Here is a 26,313-nt window from a genome sequence, read left to right as displayed (position 1 = left end):
GTTGATCCTATACGGGAAGCCAGGTGCCGGACACACTACACTGTCATAACAAATGTCCTGTGTAGAAATGCCCTCACAAAACGGCTCTGAAAACGTAAACCGCACTCCAGGGTATTGGAGACAGTAGAAAAGAACGTTCGTTAAAGCCTAACAACAAAATAAGCAACATGGCTTCATTCTAAAATCTAGTATTCTCCTCACAAGGCAATAAAGCCTAGAAGCTCTGTGGTAGCATTGGAATTCCCACTAGAAGTCTCCATGCATAGAGCAAGACACATACACACACACACACACACACACACACACACACACACACACACACACGCACGCACACGTACGCACGCCAAGCACCACTGTCTCCAGCCCACCTCCTACCCACCGCTTTTTTCTTGATCTTAGCAGCCTTCTGCATCCTCTGCGCAGCATGGAAGAGAAAAGAAAACCAGGAAGGCAGCTGTGGCAAGGTTATTTTGGCCTTGTGCTTAATAGGAAGAACTCAAAATCCGCCAAAGTCCCCTGCAGGGACCAGTGGATGGTCACCACTGTGCTGAGAACACACAGGGAAGAGAAGCCTTGCCAGCCCAAGGCGTGGAACTGATTGTCAACCACTCCATAGACATAAGGATGCGCTCGGGTACCAGGGAACAGGCTGGGCTGCGGGGAGAGCCTTAGGGCCCAGAGCCTATGGGGGCAGGGGTAGGTGGGGGCTCAGCCCTGGCCCTCCTGCCTTGGCCTCCTCTCCAGCACAGTCTCAAGGTGCCTTCTGCTCCCATGCAAGACAGTTACTATGTGGTGGGGTCAAGAGAGGAGGGATGGGTTTGTTCTTCATTCCTGCAGGCTGACAGCATATTCAGGCTGTCCACCTTATCCAGGGTGAGGCACAAGCTCATAGTGCCATGATCCCTCCCCCTGACCTTACTTAGCTTTTGCTGGTGGGGCCTCATGGGTCCCTTGCCCATCACCGCCTGCCAGAAAAACCATGCAGGCCAAAAAGTGTGCAGCGCTTTGAGTACGTCAGTTTCCCTCCAGGCCATGCATTTGAGTGACACTTGATGCACTCTTCCTTGCTTCTACAAGCACTTTGGTGCTAAAAATACACTGCTGGGACAGGATTTAAGTCTCCATACAAATATGCTTAAAGACTGGAATGCTTCAGGACCATCGGCTTTCTTTAAAAAATTGTTTCCTAGGGACCGAACTGACTGCGTCTAAGGAGCCAGTGATGACTGTGCCCAGCAGAGCATTTGCAAGCCAGGCTATATAGGGAAGGCTCTATTGGCAGGCTGGACCATGCCTGCTTTCTATGCTGAACATAGCACCTGTATCCTACTGTCCTCCCCCAGTTCAGGGATACCCTTGGGGGCCCACCCAACTATCCGCCCGGGGCCCAGAAGTACCCCACCTTGACCCTGCTGACAGCCTCCTGAGCCTGCATCATTCGGATGTTTTTGGAGGGGTTGCGCTCCGAGAGCAGCTGGGTGGAGCCCAGGTAGTTGGCCGCAAAGATGATTCCATCGATGAGGTCTTCTGGCTCACAGGGGCCTGGAACTGAGGAAGTGGAGAGTGAGTGCCTTCCTAAGACAGAGCCACCAGGAACTCACATGCCCACCCCAGCACAAGGTACACCAGGATGGTGAAGCCGAAGGACTGAGCTCTGCAGCAGGACCCGCAGCGCAGGGGATGCCAGTGCCAGCCACACGGTTGACACATGGCTGGCCAACTCTGCATGAAGGGGGTAGTGAGGGGTTACTCCAGGACCCCAGATGACTGCCTCTCAAGGTAGCTCAGCTCCAGGGTGACACACACCCCTGCTGTGTCCTGGAAAGGACCATTTCCCAAACACATAGGACTTTCCACACTCTTCATGGAGGTTATGTGAAAGTTCATGATGAATTCTCGTTAGACTTTCCCTCCTCCCCTGTGCAGCAGGGTTCCTGCCAGCCTGCAGCTTTCTCATCCCACCCAACCCCGGGGCCCAGGCTGGGCAACACAGTCTTGGTTCTATCTGCCGCCTCTAGACCATGGCAGCACAACAGAAAACTCTGCCCCATTGAATGTTCCTCCTTTACTGTTCAATGCAAGGGCCATGGCTCATGAGCGGGGCATTCCAGCTCTAGTGAGGGTCTACTAACATGTCCTATGAGGAGCAGATGGCGACCATTTCAGGGCATGGCCTGTTTATTGGGAGGACCAACTTCTGCAAGTCTGCAAGTGCAGACTTGAGATGCAAAAGCTGCCATGGACCATATGGAAATGAGTGGGCAGTGTGTATTCTATTAAAGTTATGTTTACAGTATCAGGTGGGACTAGAGTGAGCTGGCAGGCAACCTGTTGTACGCTTACAAGGCTGCCCCTGCTGCTGGTCAGGACCTCCCTGACCAGCCTGCATAGATGGTTGCTCCAGTGACTTCCAGTCTGCTGGCATAGCCTTTACACCAGGGTAAAGTCATTGGCCTCTCTACCGCTCCACATCCTAAGGGTGTGAGCCCAAGGACAGACAGAAGGTATTTGTGATGTATCAGAGGGGATGGGATATGGTCCTTTCTCAAGCCAGCTCTATGTCCAGAGATGGAAATGTGTCCAGTGACCACTTAACAATCTTAGCCGGGCTCACCATGAGGGCCAACATGACCTGGCTGACAGTTCCATTTGGAGATCTCTGAGCAGGAGCCATGTTCCAGGGCTGGCCTGGGGGCTCTGCAGCCTGCAGGTGATTAGGCCAGGCTTTCTAGGTCCAGACAGGCAATCCAGCAACAGCACACAGATGCCTGGCAAGTGGTGACACCACAGGTTTCTCCTTCCACTGCCACTGTCACCTACTGATGGTCGATGCAGCTGTATCCTCTGCTGCTGGGGTGGCACCTTTGTTACCACACTTCTTCCAGCCACCTGCTCTAGCCTCTAGCTCGAGGATTGCTTCGGTCAGAAAGAGAAGCCAGGCTGGAGCTCTCTGGTGGACGTCAGTCCCTCAAGGGCTCTCAGGGAGCTCTTTCCAGCTACAACTCCATCCTAGATGGAGTTCTAGCCATCAGTGCTGGTGAGTGATCCCTCACTAGAGCTCCAGACTCATAGTACTGGCCACCAGTGCCCCCATATGTACACACACACACACACACACACACACACACACACACACACACACACCTGCCGAGGGGGGGGTGGCACATGCCGTAGCTCTGGACCTCACACCCTGGCCCCATGCTCCTCCTGGGTGTGGAGAGGTGTGAGCTTCTGGCAACGAGGAGCTCTTGGCTCTGAGTGGAGAGAGAGGACTAGCTTCTGTGGAAAGCATCTTAAATTATTAAAGCAGCAAAGTGTCTGTGAGCATCTTAGCCCAAACTCAAATGAGAGCAGAAGACAGCTACTAGGTCTGAGGGAATGAATGGCCGGCGCCTGAGAGAGGCAAGCCTGGCATCTGAGTGCCAGGTGCCTAGTCCCAAGGCGATGGTGTTTGTGAGCCAGCAACTTCTCTCTTAGGGAGGATGGAGGGAGCAGAGGGCTCACAACACTCAGAGAAACTCCTGACATGAGAGCCATTCAGGGAAAGGACTCATGAAGTCAAAGCATCTGCGGTTACCTGCACAAGACTGAGTCCACCGACATTTCACCATGGAAGAGGGAGGGGGCTCATGAGGGTTCTCCTCCACAGGATCTATAAATGGTTTGCTCGGGGAAGCGGGGTCACTCTCTTCAGTGGGGTAACCACTGATCCAGTAAGTAAACCCCCATTCAGGCCATGCAAGCTGCCAATAAACTTAGTGGAGTTCCCTCTCTCTCTCTCTCCTCCCACACCACAAACACAAACACCACAAAGATGTGGAAGGGGGGGGGGCTTGTTAGGAGAGAAGGGTTTCAGTAGGAGGGGGGTAAGATGAGGTAACAGGGTGTGAAAATGACCTAAGTTAATTATATACATGTATCAAATTGTCAACGAATAAAGAAGAGGAATCCAGGCTTTGGTTTGAAAGCCTGAGGCTCCCAGGCCTCTGAACTTGCTCTGAGTGTACAGCTGAGACTTCAGGGATGAAGGAAGGGTCCTGCTCAGCATCTGGGCAGGCCTAGAGAACTCAGTAAGCCCCAGGATTGGGATAGGCATGCTCAAACTGCAAGGTAGCCACAGTGGAACAGGGCAGAACCAGGAGACTCCTCCCCAGCTGAGGGTTTCCCAGATCAAGCAACTTCTGAAAAGTCATAGACCCTCACTAGCTTTCTCAAGCAAGGTCTCCCATACCCTGCCTCCACGGATAAGATGGCCTCACTGACCCTGCAGTTCTCCACGGTCAGGGTCTAATCAGGCTCCTTTTTCTACCAAAGGCACCATAGCCCTAGGTCTGGAGCTGGTGGCAGTCTTGTGCCAGTGGACCAGCCAGGGGCTTCTGAGGCCTTCCAACACAAGGAGCAGGAACCATCGCACCCAGACTCTGCCACCCCGACCTCTGGGGCTCTAGGCTGAAGGACTTCAATTTTTCTACTGTAGGTCACCTTGGTATTCATTCTCTTCAGAGAAAACAGGTCAGAGATGTCTTGTCTATCATTGGCCAAGGGACATCTCATAGGCCTGCATCCCAATGCAATAATAATCTCTCAATCTCTCTCTCTCTCTCTCTCTCTCTCTCTCTCTCTCTCTCTCTCTCTTCTCTCTCTCTCTCCTTCCCTCCCTCCCTCCCCCTGTGTGTGTGTGTGTATGTATGTATGTATGTATGTATGTATCTATCTATCTATCTATCTATCTATCTATCCATCCATCCATCCATCTATGTATTATGCATGTAAAAGAAGAGACTGCTGTGTCCCGTGGATGGTGCATGGACTTCATCTAGCCTTGGTGAGACTCAGCCAATACCAGGGTTTACACTAGGTAAGAGTCCTCCATTCTGGGGGGGGAGGGGGGAGGGAAGGGAGGGAGGGAGGGACGGACGGACCAGGGCAGGGCTTGTCTTCGGTATCTGCCTCTGCTTTCAGAGGCTGCTTCTGTCAGTTCCCCAGGTGACCTGACCAGCTCTCTGGGCCTTGATGAGGCTTGTGTTCCTGCCTCCATCCATGGGCCCAAGACCACTGTTGACAGGGCTATTGCTCCTCCCTAATCTGAGGCCAGTGGGGGGGGGGGGGGGCACAGACCCTCCCAAGTATGAGGGCTGAACTCTACCAACGATCCTCAGCCAGCAGAGGGAGACTGAGAGCAGATCGAGACAAGCTACAAATGTTGGACAGACAGGTGAGCCTGAGTCACCAGAGGGCAACCTGCCCCTTTCTAATGTGCCTCTGACTCAAACAGCACATGTCCTGTCTGTGTGCAGTTGAGAGGGGTGTGATATGCCATTCTTCCTTCACTGCACGAAGCAGCAGCTTGGTTAGAGAGCCCGCTGCCCTGCCCTGGAGAAGTTCTTGTGCTCTGTGTATGGCCAAGGGGTCTGTACTTGGATCTGAGTGAGGCTTCCAGGGACAGGGAAGTGCCGGGTCTTATGGAGCTGGACCTCGGATCACACACCTCTGCTACTTGGAGGAGGCAAATATATCTTGTTAGTAAGGAGGAGCCAGAGATTGCCAGCACACCAGCCTATTTCCAGTTCTTCTCCTGAACTCCAAAAGTGTCTGGCCTTTCCCTGTGGGCCAGAGGCCATAGTTGTGGGGCTGGAACACAGCGCCAAACGGACAGAGTTCTGTGGAGCTGGGAGGCCCCAGGTGCACTGCCACGTCTGACTGACTCACCAGCCCTGAGTGACAGCAGGGCCCCAGCCATCAGTCCTTCACTATCCCATGAAATTAACCTCATTATCCCAGTGCATGAGAAAGACCATTTTAAGCAAGATCAAATGACGTTCCCCAAACCAGCACCCTGACTAACAGGACTTGTTTAGTCACATGGCTCATTGGCTGGAGAGTGAGGCTGACACCAGACCACAGGTAAACAGAAACTCATTAGGAAGGACTGTGACAAGCACAGGGAGGGAGGGGGTGGCCCCAAAGGAGGAGCAGCAGGCGCAACAGGTAGAGGAACCTGGGGGGCAGGAGGAGGGGGCTGCAAGCTGTGGAAGTCTCTACCATTGGAAGGTATTAGCAAGTCAAAGCGAGCTTTCCAGGCTGAGGCAAGAGTGGGCACAAAGGCCCTGGGGTCACACCAAGAGAAGCAATTCAAAAGGACTAAAGGGCACGCAGATGACCTGGTGCAAGGAATGAGCCAGCAGCTGGAATAAGCCGAAGTGCAGAAAAGGCACTGGGACGTTGGGGCCACTCCAGAGACTGTCCCTCCAGCCTACCATCCAGGCGTGTAGCTCAAGCACACCACTCTCTCCAGAGAGACAAAGAACAGAGAGAAAAGATGGAAAACAGCTAAATGACCACTGCAGTGGACCAGGCAAGCGAGGGATGGTATAGAACGGGAAAAGGGTGGGAACTGTGAGAGTTGGTCAAAATTTGGACTGGATGTGAGGTGAGGTTACGGGGGGGGGGGGGTTGGAAAGAGGGACTGTGGACACGTGATTGGAGTTTCTACTCACTACAAAGGGTCCCTCGGGAAAGGACTGGCCTTTGGAGTGAGGGGTTTGGATCAGTTTAGCTGCAGGAGCCGGAGCACCTTCCAAGTACCGCTCAGGAGGCAGCTCAGGTGAGACACGAGATTAAGAATGAACTGTGAGAGGCACCAATGGAAGCCACAGGCATAGGTGAGTCACTGTGGGGAGGACAGGGAATGAGATGGCAGAAGGAGGTTCCCCCCCCCGTCCCCCCCCCACAACCATCTCTGCCAGGCCTCATGACAAGAAGGGGCTTGGAGTGAGAGAGACAAGCCCATCTGTACCATGCTGGCAGGAGGCCATCTACAAGGGGCCCCCATGTACTGGGCATCCTGACAAGGCAGCCAGCGGTGACCTTGGAAGCAGTTTCAAGGAATAGCAGGTGGGAGCCAGCCCATGGGGTGAGGAATGTGGGTAGGTGCAGACTGTGAGCCATTCCCCAGTTCCGGCTCCAAGGAGAAGAGGAGGATTGCTAGTGTTCGGAGAGATGAAAGACAGATGGGTGCAGTGGGAGGGAGGGAGGGAGGGAGGGAGGAAGAAGAGGCATCGGATCTTGTGAGGATTATGGTGCAAAGGAACACCTGTCTCCATGGGCATAGAGAAGCCAGAAATCTGATGTGCTACTCTGGGGCGGGGTGGGGGCTCATAAGTCCACATTTCAGGGCAGCCACTCAGGTCATTAAAGAGCCAACCCATGGCAAGGAGCCCCCAAGTGGGGAAAGGAATGGCTTCCACTCTGGAGCCTACTCCAGGGCAAGGCAGGCTCTGCTCTGCAGCAGATTGGGCCTCCGAGAAGCCCAGCCCCACCACGCCAGCAGAGTAGCCGTGCTCCTAACAGATGGTGGGCCTGACACACACAGGACTGTCATGGACAGGGACAACTCTCAGTGACTCAGTGTGGTATTTTAGACCTCAGTGAGTGACAAGGGTTGGTGCCTGCAGCAAGAGGAGAAGATGTGGCAGAGAGCAAAGGGTCAAAGCCAAGTGTAGTCCTGCCGAGGATACCTGGGGTCTGGGTGAATGACTTCTAAGAAAAAGGAAAATCAATCAATCAGTTAATCAACCAACCAATCAATCAATCATCAGAGAACCTGGCCCAACAAGAAGAGGCATTTTCTGTGGCCCCATTTGTAAAGGCAAAACCCTGGCTAAACAGTAGCCATCCTACACTGGGGTCCTATGGAGCAGCTTGGAAGGCTGCTAGCATCATGCAGAACTTGAGCGCATGGCTAGCACCGGTGTTCAGAAAGAAGGCATGATGGAGAGAGAAAATCTAAATTTGTTTCCACCTACCTAAAGAGGAGACAATAAACTCACAATCAAGATACATGAAATACCACCCATCACATAAACTAACTGCGGAAAGAAACGTCATATAGCCCCCCGACAAAATCCTATATAAAGCTTAGGATAAAAAGACATATATTTTATATGTCCTTTTAAGCTTTTATACAAAGAATAGAGGATTTTATAAATCTGACAAAAACTAGGCGAAATGTTACAAATGGCTGTCTATACGGAAAGGTATCTACAGAGAAGGTAGGAAGTTAAGGGCACAGCCAGACACCTCTGCACACGCCCTGTATTGTGTGTTTGACTTTGGACTCACGCAAGTGCTTTCCACAGCCACACTGACAAAAGCTTACTTCTAAGAATTAAAAGACTAATCTAAATGTTCATTTGTGACATAATAAAAAAAAAACAAAACTAAAGATGACTCCCATGCACTATAAAAAGCTGCTACAGGGCACAGTCTGGGACAGGCTGCTGTGGGAAGGGAGCTACCTCAGGCCACAGAGCCTCCCCAGGGGGCCCTGGAGACGGCTTCTTCCACATGTGTGGCCATTTGGCGGTCCCATCTCTGCTGGGCTCTGCTGCAAAGACAAGAATAAAAGCCAGGAGACCCTAACTGAGCCTACAGCCCTGCGTCCTTGGCAACGCGGCTACTATTCTCCCTGGCAATGGGGTGGGATTAGCCGAGTAAGACAAATGCACAATCACGTTGAGAATCAGGACCTGGGACAGAGGGAAAGGAGAGAACAAATGCAAGCACCCTGAAGCCTTGGCAAAATATCAGTGTGAGTCAACTTTGAAACTACAGCACACTGGCCATTGTTTATTGTGCATAATTGCATAAAAATTACCTCCCAAATTTAGTGGCTTAAACCATCAAACACTTATTATCTTGGGAATCCAGCTATGGCTCAGCTGGGGCCTCTGGCTCAGAATCTCCACAGAGGCTGAAATCAGGGGAGTTGCAAAGCCTGTTATAATCTCAAGGCCTGAACAAAAAGGACCAATTCCAAGTACCCACCCAGAGTTGTTGGCAGAGACTTAGGCCCCTTGCCTGTTGGCTTCTCTGGGGGGCAACACGGGCCCACAGCAGAGCAATCTGGCTCCCTTAGAGACCAAGCGAGAGGGAGAAAAGCACACACCACTCTTCCTATAACCTAATTTTGGAAGACACCCTATTAGTCACTCTTACGAGCTCATGATCAGGGCGAGGGACTTGCCTGGCCTTAACTATCAGGAGATGGAATTACTGGGAGCCTTGCCACGCATGCACACTGCATGGGCACACTTCCTAAGCTCTGCAGCAAGGAGCCCCCACCTCACGCAGATCTGAGTGTCCAAACACCAGCTATTTAGTGTCTGAACACTAGTATTTCACCTAATTCTGTGATAAAAGAGCTAGTTGATTCTATTCGCAGGACGAAAATTGCATTATGCCAGAACATTGGGACGTACTAAGGCCATCATAAGACTGAGGCACTAACCTCCAAAGGCCAGTCGGTTAGAGACATGGAAGTGTCCATAAGCAAGGTGTCCTCAGGGCCACCCACCAGGCTGCAAGCAAGAGGGTGCCCAGTGACAGTCCCTAAGCCCACTGTTTACCTTTACAGGGCAACCAAACACTCAAAAGCTTGTCTGTGTAGGAGCTCAAAGAATCAACAGCAGGGAACAGACGCTATCAGAATAACCAATGAACGGACCTAGACAATGATCATTTCTCGCCACTAAAATCATTGAAAGAGAGACAACCAGATACCACGAGCCTCTCGATGGATGAAAGAAATATCTATGACATTATGCTCACACAATCAAAATCACTATGATTGCCCCGTATCTAAACCCTGACCATTTTCCCGGGCGTGGATCATGCAGACAACACCATCAGGGGGCGATCAACCAAGCCGAGAGAGTGCAAAAATGGCCACTGGGTGAGTGATACAGAAACGTAACCTGGCGTCAACAAGACCACTGTGAAAAAGAAAACAGGAGCAGGCAGCTTTAGTTAACTTGATGCAGAGCTTTCCCTAAGACTGCATCCAGATTATATAAAACAGCTGGGCGAGCAGCAGCAATCCTCCGTGGTTTCTGACCCGAGCTCCTGCTTGACTGCCTGCTCTGACTCCCCTAAGGGATGGACCATCACCTCCAAGGGTAAACCAAATAAAACCTGCCTCTCCCAAGGTGATGTATGATCGTGTCTTATGACAGCTACAGAAAAAAAAATTAGAGGAAAAAAAAGATTAGTGTAGAATCTATAAGATACAGAAGAGAATTATAAAATGTATCAACCAGGCTCAGTCAGGGACCTTGTTTTTAGATCTCTGTTCAGAAGGACACTGTGCATGGGTAAATGTAAACGCTGGCTGCTGGCACTGGGTGACACCGAAATGACTACTAGTTTTACCTTAGTTGTGACAACAGCATTGCCGTTGGTTTTACTAGAGCCCCCCCCCTTTTTTTTTTGAGACACACGAGGAGGTGGGGACTGTGGGTCTAAAACCAGGATGGTGCAGGGTGATGGAGATGATTTTCCTTTTAATTTTTTTTTCTGTGTGACAATTTTATGATAGCAAATTAAAAGGATAGTCTTTCGAAAGGATGCTACTTTTTTGAATTTTTAAAAATTAATTAATTTATTTGCTTTACTTTTTAACTAGTGGGCATATCCCATTACTACATATCCCTGTCTCTTATTTCTACTCAATTCAGCAAGATAAGAGGAACACAAGAAAAGAAAATGCAAGGCATTCTCATTTGCAGATGGTACAGTTCTATGCCAGGGAAAAGCAGAGAAAACAAATAAAAATGTATTTTGAGGAGGAAAAAAAAACTAAGAAAATTGACCAGACCAATGGTTTAGAATTTAATATTTTTTTAAAAATCAGTAAGTTTTTTTGTACCTACAAACAAGCCAGAAAATGTAATGAAGCAAAAGATAACATTTTTCAAAACAATAAATAGGATAAAATAGCAATGAACAGACAACGGGGTGTGTGTCAGAGTTTATGAATAGGCTTTAAAGATAAGCATGTCTGGCCTGATGGGGCTGGAAAGCCTTTCTCGGCGGGGGAGATGTCTACACTGTAAAATGGCTCGTTCCCTCTAACTAGATAAGCTTAATGCATGCCAAGTAAAGATGCCGAGAGAAATTTGTGTATGTATAACTCCACAGGCTGATCCAAAAACTTATGGAGAAAAATAGCCACACAAAAGTCTCTAGGGAATATATGGAAAATAATGATGCTGGTGGGAACAGGTCCACGCCCCGCCACGTTATAGAGTGCGCATACACCTTATGAGCAAAGCAGACTTGTTTGGAACCTAGGTGGACAGTCCGTGGATGGCCTCAGAGCCAGAAAGATACAGCAAAGGCAGCACCCTCCACCAGTGATGCTCTGACACAGCCAGTCAACTACTTGGGTCCACGGTGCTCAAAATGTAACCTCTGTCTGTATCCATATACCAAAAAAAAAAAATGCAGATGCATCCAATTTAATTTTTTCAATCATAAAAGTTCTAGATGAAGCCGGACATGGTGGCACACGCCTGTAATCACAGCCCTCTGGGAGGCAGAGACAGGTGGACCTCTGTGAGCTTAAGGCCAGCCTGGTCTACAAAGCAAATCCAGGACAACCAACGCTAGACAAAAGAAAAAAAATTGATTATTTGAACCCATAAAATAATTCAGCAAAGTAATACAAAAGTGTGTGTGTGTGTGTGTGTGTGTGTGTGTGTGTGTGTGTGTGTGTACATACAAGAATGTGTGTCAAAGACAAAGGCTAGGTGTAATTGTTTACACCTGTGAACTCAGGACTGGGGAGAGTGAGTCAAAGGCTTGGAACTTCAAGGCTAGGTTGTGCTAAAAGGTGAGACTCCGTTAGAACAAAATAAACAAGCGAACCCAGGAAAATGTAGATAAGGCTAACCTGGGAAAACTTCCCACTGTCAACCAAACAGCTCATTCCTTTTAAGTGAAAAAAAAAAGTACAAATCTGTAAGAAATATAAGGGCCAAGCCAGGGGTTTAGGGAAGCCCTGGTCAAAGTGTAACAGCATCAGGCACAGGGGCACGGACCCTGCAGACCTCGCACACAGTATGGTGACTAATGTCCATCTCCTACAGGTCCAGCGTCCCCATCTTCAGCTCAACCTACTGTGGACTGCAGTACCTTTTAACGGTACATGTTCTGAAGCCGTACGCAAATCTATTCTTGTCCTTAGCCCCTGAACAATACAGCATGACAGCCACATAAACAGCACTTACCTGTGCTTGGAATGTATGTATGGACTTGCACGCGTTCAGGCATACACTACCATTTGCTATACAGATATCAAAGGACAACTGTATGTTAGGGATTTGCTAAGACCACGGGTCTTAAGTGCTGTCTGTCTACTCCACACAGAAGGGGACTGTGACAGGTGAGGGTGTGTTAACTATCCTTGATTGTGGAGATTACATCACGTGTTTTTTATATGAAAACATGTTGCACGCACTTACAAACACATTGTGTATTTTCTGTTTATACTCCAGTAAATCTTGGGGGAGGGAAGGGAAGGGGCAAGATCCAGTCGAGGACAAAGGATAAGTTGTTGTTGTTGTTGTTTAATAACTGTAGTTCTGGGGATGTGTATGTGGTGTGTGTGTGTGTGTGTGTGTGTGTGTGTGTGTGTGTGTGTGTGTGTGATGTGTATGCACTTGTGGCTGCAGGCAGCCATGTGTGTATGCAGAGGCCAAAGGTTGGTACCAAGCATCTTCTTTATTGCTCTCCACTTTATGTTTTGAGGCGGAGTCTCTTACTGAACTGGAATCTTGAGGTTCCAGATAGACTAGCTGGCTGCAAGCTCCTACCAGCAGGATTTGCTGCCGCTGTGTCGGGCTATCTGTCTGTTAAGGATCAGAGCTCAGGCCCTTGAGTTTGTGCAGGAAACACTGAGCCACTGAGCAATCTCCTCAGCCCCACAAATGGTATGTTAACAATCTGGGTCCCGAAGTAGCTTGCATCTCTCTGCTTTTCTCCTTGGTGTCTGTAGTTCAGGGAGCTGGTCTGCCCCGCCGCGTGCCTGATCACCACAGGCCCACTGCAATGGAGTCTGGCAAACATGGTCCGAAAGAGTGACACAAATTAAACCTTCCCTTAAGTTCTTTACTCAGGTATCTGGTCTCAGTGACATAAAAACTGATTAGCACAATGACCAAGGGCTGTGTCTATTGTCCTCTCTTGCAAGGCACTTCGGCCATGTCTGTCAAGGTTAGCATGCTCTACAGCTGAAGACGCTAACCCAGTTTTATGCAGGCAGTACTCCTGTAGAACATTACACCCCAACACGACGGTGTTCACTGCTGCACTGGCCAGAAACCTCCTGAGAGTTAGTTTATAATGGCCTGGTTAATCCACCACTGCCCATCCATGGGTCATGCTCTGGCTGACTGTTAAAAAAAAAAAAGTCAGCTGGATCTGGGCACTCTCCAGTATTTACCAAGAAAAGAAAGTGCGAGCTGAAGGCCCCGTGTGGCCAGTGCAGTATCTATTTGCAGGGGAGATCTGTACATAAGCTGGCATAAATCCCAGAAGCTTCGGGAGGGAGTCAAAAAAAGATTTACCAGTAGCTTCCCCTGAAGACAAGACAGGATCTGAACTGAGTTTTCTGAACTTTGCAGGTACAAAAGGAGCGAATTCCACAGGGATTTCCTGAGGGAATTCATTTTCACTCTGAGGATCTTCACCTGATCCAAACTCTATCTTAAAGAAATCTTTAAAGGCCACTGCTAAGCAATAAAAGTTCCTATTTTAGGGCATGTGTAATGCCTGTCATTGAGTACTAACGGAAAAAATGATCTTGTTTGTAAAAGAGAAAAGCTGTTTGCTTTCCTAACACCTCTTTGAACTCCCATGACCCTTGTGGATTCCCACAGAGTCACCAGATTCCCAGCCTGCCAACACTGCCCTGGCCCTATGCCACCTCAGAAGCCTTGTAGCCTCACAGTCAAAGAGGACACCTCTACTCAGGGGTCTGCTCTGGACAGGCTTGCCCCAGGTGTTCATTTTAAAAGCACGTAAAATCTTGGATCCAAGCACCCAACAGGGTGGCTTTGTCACTGTGAAGACGCCGTGAGAGAAGGAAAACTTGAAGGGCAGTCTCAGTTCCAGGACAAGAAGCCTCGTGCACTCGGGTCCCCAGCCTCCCACTTGGCCAGCATGCAGGCACACCGGCGAGTTACAGATGGGCTGTTAAGGAACCCCCTGGCCCTGACACATGAGGCTAAGAATTATGGCAGGATGAGCCTAGGTGGTTGGATGCTGGGATTGCAGGCATCCCATTGGCTCACACACAGGGAGGAATGACAAGTGAGAGGGATGGGGGTACGAGCTTCTGACCTTTGATACTTTGGACTAATGTGGCCACCTTTAGGTGCTGTTGCTTTTGAGCAATACCAGCCTTTGAGTTTTAAAAAGTGTACACGCAAGCTGGACTTTTACACGGGCTGAAACTCCTGACGCATCCTCTACCCCTGGGGCTGTCGCTCCCAGAGAACATATTGTGTGATAGGGGACATCGGGAAGGCACCTTCTATCTTTCATCGTTTTGGGAAGTCTTCCGGAGACATTCTTGACATCTGAAGGGTGTTCTCCAGGGAACTCTCTGGAACCTGAATGGTGTGTCTTCAGTAAGCAAATGCTTTCCTCTCCAGTGGCTGCTGTTCTCGGAGCTTCGCCTAGGCAGCTCGGCATGAGGATGATGAGCAGAGACCAAAGCCTGGGTTCCAACTCACTCTGCCACTCCATATCCAGTGGCTCAAAGCCGATTACTCGCTCTCGCTGAACCTCTCTTCCTCTGCAATGGCGCCCATATCTTACTGCTCTCAGAGTAACCGAAGCTTGGTATATTGGAGAACTTAGATCACTGTGCCTGGCTCAAGCTAAGCACCTGCTGGGGTTTGCCTTCCTCCTTCTGCAGGTTCCCCCATCTTTCTATCCACCTACCCACCCACCTGTCTATTAATTTGAGTGCTATGTCTGAAATCAAGGCTTCACATATGCCATGCATGGGCCCTGCCACCAAGCCACACCCCCCAACTCTCCTCATTATCCAGGGTACATTGAATAGAGATGACAGGTTAAGAACTAATGACTCTAAGTGCAGGCATGGCCCCATCCCTCTTCAGCCATGGGTCATCAGCTACATTACTTTAGCCATGGGACAGAAAGTCCATATTCCTTGTAGGGTAACTGGTCAGGTGACACGACACAGGCATAGTACCCAGCAAGGGGCTGGGCGACACCATGAGCAAGTGTTGTGGTGAGGATTTTATTTTGCTTTTGTCAACTTGACACAAGATAGGGTCATCTGAGAGGAGGGAACCACAATTGAGAAAATGCCTACATAATACCGGCCTGTAGGCAAGGCTGTGGGGCATTTTCTTGACTGATTGATGTGGGAGAGCCCAGCCCATAGTGGGCGGTGCCATCCCTGGGCAAATGTTCCTGGGTGGTATAAGAAAGCAGGCTGAGCCAGTAAGAACTACTCTTCACGGTCTCTTCTGCAGTTCTTGCCTCCGGGTTCCTGCCTAGAGTTCCTGCCCTGACTTCCCTCGGTGATGGAGTGTGACCTGAGAGTTGAAAGATGAAATAAACTCCTTCCTCTCAAGCTGTCTCGGTCATGGTGTTTATCACAGCAATAGAAGCCATAAGATACCCGGTCAGTGTTAGGATGAAGACGCCCTCGCTTGGGATTCTGTTGTGGTTCTCACGATTATAACCATCCTCTCACATGAAATAAGGCCCGAGCTAGCGTCAAAGGCTCTCTCCCACTAACGTTCCAGAAAAGCGATGGTCCAGGTAACTTAGACTTCTGACTTCTCACCAGCGGTCTCACAGGCATTTCTGAGGTCTTTGGGATTTCTACTTCAGTTCTCTTCAGTCTACAAGGCTTGAAATGCTCGCTAGCCAGAGGCCCTGGTTCAGCAGACTAGGGCTTGTTCAACCAATACCTCGCAGACCTTCCCTGCAGCCCCAGAAAGACATGCACACTGTTCCCCATCCAACACTGAGGCAGGGTGGGGCCTGAGGCCTCATGTGGCACAGCTCTGGCCCATGTGAAGTAACAAGCGCCTTGAAACTTGCTATGGAGGATGAGCTTGACTCCTGGCCAAGCTGCCACTGCCTCTTCAGTGTTGGGGTTACAGGCCTGCATTGCCACACCCAGATTCCCTCCAAAGTCTTTTAATAAATTCCCCCTAAGCATTCACACTCATGGGGTGTCCTGTTGATTGCTGACCTCTTCCACAGAATCCACGCAGAATTTGTCGGTGAACTGTCCATAGCTAGTCTAACAGGGCTGCTTCTGGCTCACCTGTGAGGGTATGAAGTGCCCACTATGATAAGTGGATGGACCCCACCCCATGCAGTTGTAAGACCTCCTGATGCAGAGTTCTCACAGCCACTCCTTACATGTATGTAGTTTTCAGGGACCCTCCAAGAAACACACTGAGTCACAAGAATGACATCCTCAGTGGCCATTATCCCCCACCAATCAGAGCCATCTTTATCATAGCAACGCTGCTCATTAATAGAGCTGACAAATTATTTCTTAGTTACCTGGGGAACAGGCTTAGAAAGCTAATGGAAAATATAATCCTCAGGCAGATAACATATTCACGTGTTTGTGTGTGTGTGTGTGTGTGTGTGTGTGTGTGTGTGTGTGTGTGTGTGAAGTATGTGTTCATACAGGCACATGTGTGTGGAGGCCAGAAGTCAATAGTGCGCATGTTCCATGGTTGTGTTCCACCTTATTTGAACATGAAACCCAGAGCTCATCAAGATAATTAGCATAGTGGCCAGTGAGTTCTGGGGATCTGCTTGTTTCCAAGCCCCCCTAAAAGTGTTGGGGTTACAGACATGTATCACTGCACTTGGCTTTTTGTATGAGCGCTGGGGATCCACACTCACATGTTCCTGCTTACTTAGTAGGCACTTTAACGACCAAGCCACCTGCCCAGCCCCTTCATTCACGTCTATTCACAGAAAAATCTTTTATGTAAAGGGAGGGACAGCAAAGTAGGTTTGGACATTTCCCTTTCTTCTTTCTCCCTGGGGAACAGGAAGCAATGGCTAGAGCCATCCAGACAATGAGGCTACGAGGCTGAAGACAAGAGCGAAGGCAGCAAGAGTGCTAGTCTGACACGGTCACTCAATGATCAGTGGCACCCTTCTAGACTTCTCCACAGCATTCAACACGCTGCTCTGCTATATGAGCAACTGTCAAGTGGGTCCCTGCACCCAAGTCCATCCCAGCTTGTGACAGGTGTCTAGCACCAGAGAGTTGAAGTTTTCCTCATCACTACCTCTTTTTGTCCTTTTATAGGACTTTCGACTTATGAAGGTTTCATTGGATATTAACTATCTACTATGAAGGGACAGGCTTTCGATTAAGGTTTCCGTATTTTCATCATGATCAATTAGTTTTCCTCCTGAATTGGGGCTAAGTTTTGAGTTGCCCACACTGGTGTGAGCTGTTCGCAAGCAGTTTACACCGTCTGAGCCAGTGTGAGAGCTCCAGCTTACTCTGACACGGTTAGAAGGTCTCAAGTGGTCCAGACACATGAGCCTTCTAGAAAGCTACCAGATACAGTCAGAAGGAAGACGAGGGTAACTTCCAGAATGCCTTCTTCCCTCCTCCTCGTAGAGATAATACGGGGCTCTCTGTGCTAGCCACGCCCCCTCCAGAGACAGTCTGAAGTTCTCTCCACATGAAGCCATGATTTATTGACAAGTCCATTTCTTAGATCCATAAGACCCCATTGCCCTGACAGGCTGTGACTGAGTCATGCTCACCCTAGAGTCGGCCAAACAAGTAAAATGATGCAGAGGGACGCAATGTTTTCATTATTGTTGCCTCCTTCAGATCAGAACCCAGCCATACCCCACCATGGAGTGGCAAGAGGGGTGTGGTCTCTTCCTGCCAATCATTAGACCCTGAAAACCTATAGCCAACCAAGCTGCTACAATCATATAGCCTGCTATTCTCATGTAAACCAGCCAGAGCCAGTTGGGACCAGCAAAAATACATCTGAAGCCACAAACAAATTGCTGGGCAAAATCCATTTGAGCCTATTTGCATTGGGCAACATGGAGTCCCCTCTACTTGGGTTTTAAATATGAATTTTCACAGTTAAAACCAATACTCTTCCAAATCAAATGGCATTAAGGTGCTTATAACAGTCAACAAAGTGAACCAGTTGAAACTGGTTCAAACTCATTCTTGAAGGAGAAATTAGAACAGAAGGCTTCTGTTATTTACCATAAATGCAAAGCATTTAAAGCTTTCGGCTTAAAGCCATTTGTCTTGAAGATCCATTTACTTTGCGCCTATAAATATTCATAAGAATTAATTATCAGCTTATTGAAAGAATTAATAAAACTCACATTGTTTATTATAACACATTAGAGGCAGGAAACATCCTCCTGGCAAAGAAAGGGCCCGTTGAAGAGGTTCTTTGCTCTGATGTTGGACCCAACAGGGACTCTATGGGGACAGCTGACACGCCAGACCACTGAAAGTCAAAGCCATCAAAGCCGAGTAGGAGTGCCCCACCCCAAACACCGACAGAGAACCAATCGATCAAGTCGGCCTGCTTCTGCTTTGCTCATTATGGAATGTGAACAAGCACTGCTAATCTTGAAAAGGGTGGGAGGGGAAAGTGGACGAGGATGTGAGAAGGAACAGCCTGCATTTGGATGTCATTATAACTACCCCGATGAAAAGCAGATCATAATGAGCTGCTTATACAGGCACAGCTCGATGCATTAATCCAGCCTGCGGTGTCATCTGTGATGCAGTTAATGAGGGTAAAACACACAAGCGGTCCTTACTGTTCCTTGCATCAAATCAGGCAGAGGAGCTGGAAGCCCCTCCCCTGCAGTGGCCTAATGCAGGAACCAAAGAACCAAATGCCCGGGGGGCACCTCCTGGAAACAGTGCTTTCTAAGAAAGCGTCTCAGGAGAAGCCCACACATAAAGGGACCATTTGCTTTGACATAAAGTGTAATGGCCTCCTGGGAGATAAAGTGTGAAGTCACTTACCAGCCACGAAGCTTGGAAACGATGCCACCTTCTTTGTCTGTTGAGAAATAACAAAGAGAATGAGCATAATAATTGCAAAGTGCTGACTCATGAGAACCATCTCAAGATATGCACCACCCTGGGCTAGAAAAAGCCTAACCCCATGAATGGCTGGTGTCCCCAAGAAGTCTGATCCACACAGCAAGTGTCTTCTATGGGAAACAGGATGCTAAGAAGGATCACAAAAGCCTACAAGCCAAACCTCAAGGACCCCTATCTTAGCATGCCATGGTTAAAAGAAGCCTAAAGACCAGTAAGCCCAGTGGTTTTCAAATCACTGGGCATGAGAATTTCCTGGGCATGTCTTCAAGACCACAATAAAGAAGACGGATTCCCATCCATTGATGACTACAACTATTTCAACAGGGCTAGAACAACGTGTTCCAACTACCCCAGAGAAGGAAAGGAACTTGCCTACATCCTAATGTGAATAACTTAACCATGTTATTGGTTTAGAATTGTGGCTCTCAATCAGGATGATTTTTGTCCTTAAGAACACATTGGTCAATGTCTGGAGACATTTTGTTGTTGTAAGTGAGGTGTAGGGTAGCAGTGGCTGATATCTAGTGGGTGATGCTTGTGGACCACCTTTAGAACACAGGTCAGCCTGTCAAAAGAGAATGTCTACCCTAAATGTCAATGACTCTGATTTTGAGAAATCAAGACTACCCTTGAGTTTCTATCAGATCAGGGAGCACTAGGGATACCCGCCCAACACCATAATCAGAGAGCAGCAGAGATCCTCACAGCATCATTAGGGAGTACCAGGAATCTGAACACAATCTTCAGGGAGCATCAGGGATCCTAGGCCAACAACCATAACCAAGGAGTACCACAGATCTCCATTATCAAGGACCACGAGGGATCCCAACATCATCACCATCATCACCACCACCACCACCACCACCACCATCATCATCATCATCATCACCACCATCACCATCATCAGGGAGCACCAAGCTTCCCCACATCATCACCAGGGAACATCAGGGTTCTCCACACCATCAGCAGTGCACCAACAGTGCACATCACAGCTGTGAGTCCTCAGGGCATGCCCTCCTAGGATAGGGAACCCACCCTTAGACAGTGGTCCCAGGGTGGCTTGATCTGGACTCCCTCTCCCCAGAAGAACTAGGAGAGTGAGATGACCATAACACAGTTCGCAACTCCATCATGAGAACTCTGGTCCAGAACTCTCATCTTTAGAAGAAAATTACCTCTGGGATGTTGTTATTGTCAGTAGGTCCATTGAGATCAGAGCGCTGCTGCTTCCTTGGCTGCTCCAAGCCATTGCAAACCTGGAAACCAGAAAGTTGATCTATGTTTTTATAGAGTAGAAAAATGAACTTAGATACGAAACAAAAAAAAATGTATATTCAGTGAGATTCAATCTTCTCAAATACATGTGTGTAGGGACGAGTATATGTGCGGCCAAGTATTCATACACATTAAACTGATATGTAATTAATATGTATTATACTTCTATGTTTCTAAAATGTTTAACTTTTATTATTTGCTATTATATTTATTTTAATAAAGCACACAATTTAGCATTTGAGTTATTTTCAGTGTACAGTTGAAGGGCATAACGTATGTTAATGTGATATACCTATCACTACTATCCATTCCAAGGACACACTTTATCGTAGCCTGAGACGGACAGACTGCTCAGCAGTTAGGTATGTTAACTGCCCTTCCAGAGGTCTTGTACTCAGGTCCCAGAACCCACACTGGGCCACACACTGCTGCCCTTAACTCCAGCTCCAGGGGATCTGACATCTTCTTCTGGCCTTCATGGGCACTCATACAGATACATACAAATAAATAAAAATAAAGGTAAATGTTAAAAACAAAACAAAACAAAACAAAACAGCCTGCGTCCGTGCAAGTACAATTCCCTACTCCCCTGCCCTCTTTGCCACGGAGCCTCTATTCACTCTATTTTCTGGATCTATGAATTGGACCATTTTAAGTTCCCAGGATATATGGCACTGCACAGTGTTTATCTGTTGGCCTATTTCACTTAGCACAATGTCCTCAGGACTCATCCATATTATACTATTAGAATTTCCCTTCCTAAGGCTCAACAGTGTTCCACCGTGTGTATGTGGTACACTCCTTTTGTTCATCCATTGAAGGCAGTTTAGGCTGCTCTCCTCCTCTGACTGCTCCAAGCCATGCTGCTGTGAACTGCAGCATGTGAGGATGTCTTTGAGATTTTTTGGTTCCTCTGGACCTACACCCACAATTACAACCACTGGATCAGATGCTAAATACATTTTAGTGGGTTTTCTTTTCTTTCCTTTCTTTTCTTTTTTAAGATTCTCTATTATATTTCCCATTTCTCACATTGTTCAAGAGTTAACAAAAACATATTGTTAGAATAAATCCAGGTTCTTGGATGAGAATAAATGCAAACAAGTCAACCCACTACGACTACTACAAAATATAAAATAAATCATGCCATGAAACACTAAGCCTCCTTTTAAATAGGGCCTCAACCCAGAACTTCCTTTACTTCAAACAACATGACTTAACACTTAAGTTAGATTTGCGGCATTGAGCTCCTTACATCATGCAGAAAACAAAAGCAAGCTGCAAGGTACCGAAGCCACCATCTCAACCAAACAGCTCTGGTAAGCAGCATCTTATGTCATGGGACCTCCAGGAGATAATGCCAAGAAGTAGCATGATTTCCTGGAAATAACAGTAAGTGTTAACATGATTTTCTGGAAATAGTAATAGGATGATGACACAATAACCCAGTACAGGAAGTCGCATTTATACAACAGGGCCCCTGGCAGTGAGGGGGACAGGGTTCTCACTTGCTTCAGAGGCTGGGAATGCTTCTGGCAACTGCAAGGCTCACAAAGTGCTTAGGGGAACGTGGTAGTGGGTAGCTTCCCATCCTGGTTCTATACTGTCCCCACCAGTGGTTCTCACCTTCTTGATGCTGCGACCCTTTAATACAGTTAGCTCCCCATATTGTGGTGACCCCTGACCCCAGCCATAAAATTATCTTTATTGCTGCTTCATAACTGCACCTTTGCTACTATTATGAATCATATGAAAGTATCTGATATGCAAATCATCTTAGGTAACCTTTGTGAAAGGGTCATTCCACCCCCAAAGGGGTCATGACTACAGGTTGAGAGCGGCTGGTCACTGCCATATTCCCTGATGGTAGTCCACTCTGTTTGTGGGTTTACATAAAAATTAAAGAACCAGGAGCCACCCTCTGGGGTTGACAGGAACAGACACGGGCTCTACACCAGTCAGAATGATGACTCTTGGCTACACCCTCCCTGCTCTACCACAGCTTCCGCTGGATTTTGGAGGCATGGCAGGTGAAAACCTGGACCTGATGCTGCCTCCTGAGGGCAGGGGAAATGAAGAGGGTGTTCCCACCACATCCTATGACTATGACGTCCCAAACACCCTTCACAGGGCCTGTCTTCCCGTAGCTGAGGAAGTCCTGGGACAGCACTGGGCCTGGGCAGATCTGGGATCTGGCTGGTCCTTCCTTCCTTCCCCTGGCCCTTCTAGAAGCCTGCGCTATTTTAGGCTCTGTTGCTAACAACATGATACCCCAGACTTGGGCATGCATTAAAGAAAGGGTTCACCTGGGATCACAGAACTGGAGGCTAAGAGCATGTCTGTGGTGACTACTGACTTGGTGACTTCATAAGGCAAGGGACAGGGAGTGAGACAGGGAACCTCTTCTGACTTCTCTTTTAATGAAGCCACCAGGATCTAGTCATGGGGAACCCCCTCCCTGATAAAGCTACCTACCTACCTCCCAAAGACTCTACATAGCTGGATTAACTGTTGCCGGTCCACCCACCTCTCTCTCTCTCTCTCTCTCTCTCTCTCTCTCTCTCTCTCTCTCTCTCTGTTTTCTTTTTTGGTTTGTTGAGACAGGGATTTCCTGTATCGTCTTGGAACTCCCTCTGTAAACAGGGTGGCCTTGAATGCAGGGATTCATCCACCTCTGCCTCCCAAGTGCTGGGATTAAAGTCATGTACCACCACTTAATACTTCTAAATGAGGTCTAAATGTGAACATATGTTCAAAGTAAACCAAGACCACAGCTGTGCTTATCCTTAACCCTCATGAATTCTTGGGCCTGACCAGACCACACAGATAAAAACCCCAGATCCTGTCTTTCTGTCTTGGTATACCAGTCAGGCCACTCAGGTGAGCTTCAGCCCTGTTCTTCTGTCCTGATGGACCAGCCAGAACACACAGGTGAGCCTTAGCCTTGACTTTCTACCTGGTGCATTCCAGGGCCAGCCTCCGGCTTGCCAGCAGTGCTGGGAAGTTTCTTCACTCCCCTAATGCCTTTTCCAGGAGTAGAGCCCACCCTTCTCGCCATAGTAAGCTGTAATCACCCTGGACCCCAACCCCATCCAGTGCCATGGAAGCCAAGCTGAGTTTGTAAACAGCTCCCCCTTCCACAGGGCCGATGCTGCATGGGGCCAGCTCTCTGAGAAGAACTGAAAGAACCAAGTTTCCCTCCCTGTAGGGTGCCTTACCTCATGGATCCCATACAAGCTACTGGGATGCCACCTCAACTATGGATAAGATCTCCCTAGGGCTGTGGATGTCCTGATGCCTCCCCATGAAAGAGTCTCTGGGATGTCACCTCAGACATCGAATGATACCTCAGACATCTCTCTAAGGGAATGCTCGGCTGTGGGCATCCCCGATCCTTCACTGTTGAGTGTGCCTTGCTGTATCTCGGTGACTGGCCTGGAAGATGCCAGCACATGAGCTCCTGCTGGACTCCCTTTGCTGAAGGCCCACCCCGCCTCCTGCTGCTGATCAGATTTACTCATCCCCAAGAAGCCCTCGAGAAAGCAACTACCAAGCAACAAACATAACCTACCACACTGGCTGCAGCTGGAATAGTTATGTGCATAAACTTCAAAAAGAGGCCAGATATGGGGAACAAGACAACAGGAGGCTGCACGCACACCCCCAAACTTCCCGGGTTTGAAACAGGCCAGTCTTTAGGCCTTTGGGTAGCTAGGCCAGAATGCATGACTTAGCCAGGAGGATACAGAAGAGGTGTCAACTCCTTCCCTATGCCATACCCCTGGGACCGCTTGATATGGGGCTCTATGATGGGGAACCCATGAAAAAGCAAGGTCTTCCCGAGGCACCACGAGGCACCACCCCTCCTTTATGTCAACATCTTCTCTAATGTCTTCCCAAGTGGGCCCGCTCGCTCATCACCATGACAACCACATCTTTCCATAAACAGCCAGGCCGATTTTCAAAGAGGAAGGAGGGTGAGCTTGTGATGTTTCTCTTCAGGAAAACCCATCAGCACTGACCCACACCTATGGGGCTGGGATGTTAAGGGGGCTGGCAGCAGGAGAAGGCCCACGTGGATTTGAGGCACCAAGCCTCTTAGGTGAAACTGATACTTAAATCCTGTTGGCATTCCCTTGGGTACAGAAGCCAGCCACTTATCCAAATAAGACAGGACCATGGGTCCTTCACCAGAAGCATCTCCTTCCTTCCCAGTGGCCAAAACCATCGGCCATTCATCAGAGGTCAGAGAATGCAAGCACCAAGCACGAAAAGTGAAATGCGCTCTCAGGTGGAGATGCCCCTCTGCGAGGACTGATCAGTGTGTGGTGTGACAGAGGCTGGCTGATCATGCTGGGACCCAGGGACAGCTGCTCAGCGCAGAGATAAACACCCTTAATAAAAACACTAATGTGAATAAATCATCTGAATAAATATGCTGGCTCCAGTTGGTGCAAAATAAAGTTTGGAATTTCTCAAGTGTCGATTCTGATTTGTCTGCTTAACTCAACTGAAAACCCAGTAATGTAACCCACGCTGCTTGTGATGAACTCACAGAAAATTATCTCACACCCACTCAGCTCGCGCCATCTGGAACAACAGCCTTCCCGTGAACACGAGAAGGAGCAGACAACATCAGCTTAGATCTGGAGAAGTCGCAGCATCTCACTGTGTCACACCTCCCCCTCCAACATGACCCTGCAACAGAGAAACCGCATGGCTGATGGATGACTCAGACATCCTCGTCCTCTGGGGACCATTTCCTACTTTTGTTTTCAAAACAGCCAGCCAGCCCTAATCATCTGATGTGCCTACAAAGATTTCTTCCTCCATCCAACTCAAGCGAGTCAAGCCAACTCTGCTGCACAAGGTCAGCTCTGAGCGGGGACAAGCCAAAAGCATCATCTGCAAGGTCCATCTCAGGGATGTGGACATTCTTTTCAAAAGTCCCTGGAGTCCACCTTTTGACAATAGAGGGCTCAGGTGGAAAAAAACTATGCTGTTATGCGTTTTTTCTATCCCTCTTGCAATTCGGGCCACTGATGTAATATTTACCTTGAGGAAAATGGACTTGGGATAAAGTATTTATTCTTCTAACAGTCACTCCCATTGGATGATCGCTTTTGCGAAGCAATGTATAGCTTAAAAGTGTCGAGGCAAACACACCAGGGACCAGCTGGTCAATCTGCCCTTTAAATCTTTAGTGAGGTCCATGAATGGGAAGAGAGAAGGGCCATGCTCCCCACGCCAAGCATTTCACGGATCGCATTATACTAAAAATTATTCATCATCTGCTTTAGCTTTTGGTTTTTCCATTGCATACAAATCTGCCTTCTCAATTATGTGTGCCTACCGTTCAGTGTCACTAAGTGCATTTATAACGTTGAGCAATTATTACCACCGTCTCTTCATCTTGTAAAGCCTGGACTCTAGACCCAGCTTCAGCCCTCTAATTTAAAAGGCCCTTTTATTGTGCTATTTGTCAGTCTGGCTACCCTTCCAGGGACTGATGGCTGCTGCCTTTTCTCCAGCCTGGCTTTGGACTCCAGGCCTGGCCCTCTGAGATTCTCTCCACTACTGGCCAGCATAGCCAGCTGGACACAGTATCTACTTTACTGCTTGTGGTCTTTCCATAGAGCCTGGTGGGGGTGCAGGCAGTGGAGGAGGGTGCCTGGCCATGCATTTCAGAACATAATTTCCTCTCTTTCTAAACTCACTCTTGCAGGCCAACTCTTGTGAGGAGACTGTCCTGTCCACAAGTGGCCAGTCCTGAGTAAGTGATTATTTGTTCTGTACCATGCAGGACACTCCTAATTGAGGGCAGAGAGATATGCAGTGAGTACTCTGCCCTTGACATTCCTCTGGCAACATGGAAACTGGACTTACGAGTTTTTTTCTTTTCTTTTGTTTTGTTTTGCCAAGATTAAGCCTTCCCTGGGATAAGCCAGGTTATAAATGGATTTTCAGTGAGCAAAAGGCATCCTTTAAAGATTAGGTTTGGGGAGTTGGAGAGGCCAAGTCCAGCCAGCCACAGGATCGGGGCTGTTAAATGTTTTCCAAGTTCAGAGTAG

The 26,313-nt window shown here is 48.5% G+C and overlaps 1 protein-coding gene across 8 annotated transcripts in view; it reads right to left on the bottom strand.

Moving 5' to 3' along the window:
• Positions 1–26,313, bottom strand: part of APBA2 (amyloid beta precursor protein binding family A member 2) — a 226,919-nt gene that overhangs the window by 17,548 nt on the left and 183,058 nt on the right. For 7 of the 8 annotated variants that reach the window (XM_084771985.1, XM_084771981.1, XM_084771982.1 and 4 more), the window contains 4 exons: positions 20,143–20,223; positions 18,887–18,923; positions 1,403–1,548; positions 380–415 (listed from right to left, as the gene is read on the bottom strand). In XM_084771985.1, coding sequence (XP_084628111.1) covers positions 380–415; positions 1,403–1,548; positions 18,887–18,923; positions 20,143–20,223 — 300 coding nt within the window. The remainder of the gene's footprint in view (positions 1–379; positions 416–1,402; positions 1,549–18,886; positions 18,924–20,142; positions 20,224–26,313) is intronic. The other variant, XM_084771987.1, reaches the window with a different exon arrangement.

The sequence above is a fragment of the Acomys minous genome (genome assembly GCF_964271855.1).
Source record: "Acomys minous genome assembly, chromosome: 2".
NCBI lineage: Eukaryota > Metazoa > Chordata > Mammalia > Rodentia > Muridae > Acomys > Acomys minous.
This window is presented reverse-complemented; position numbering and strand designations above follow the sequence as displayed.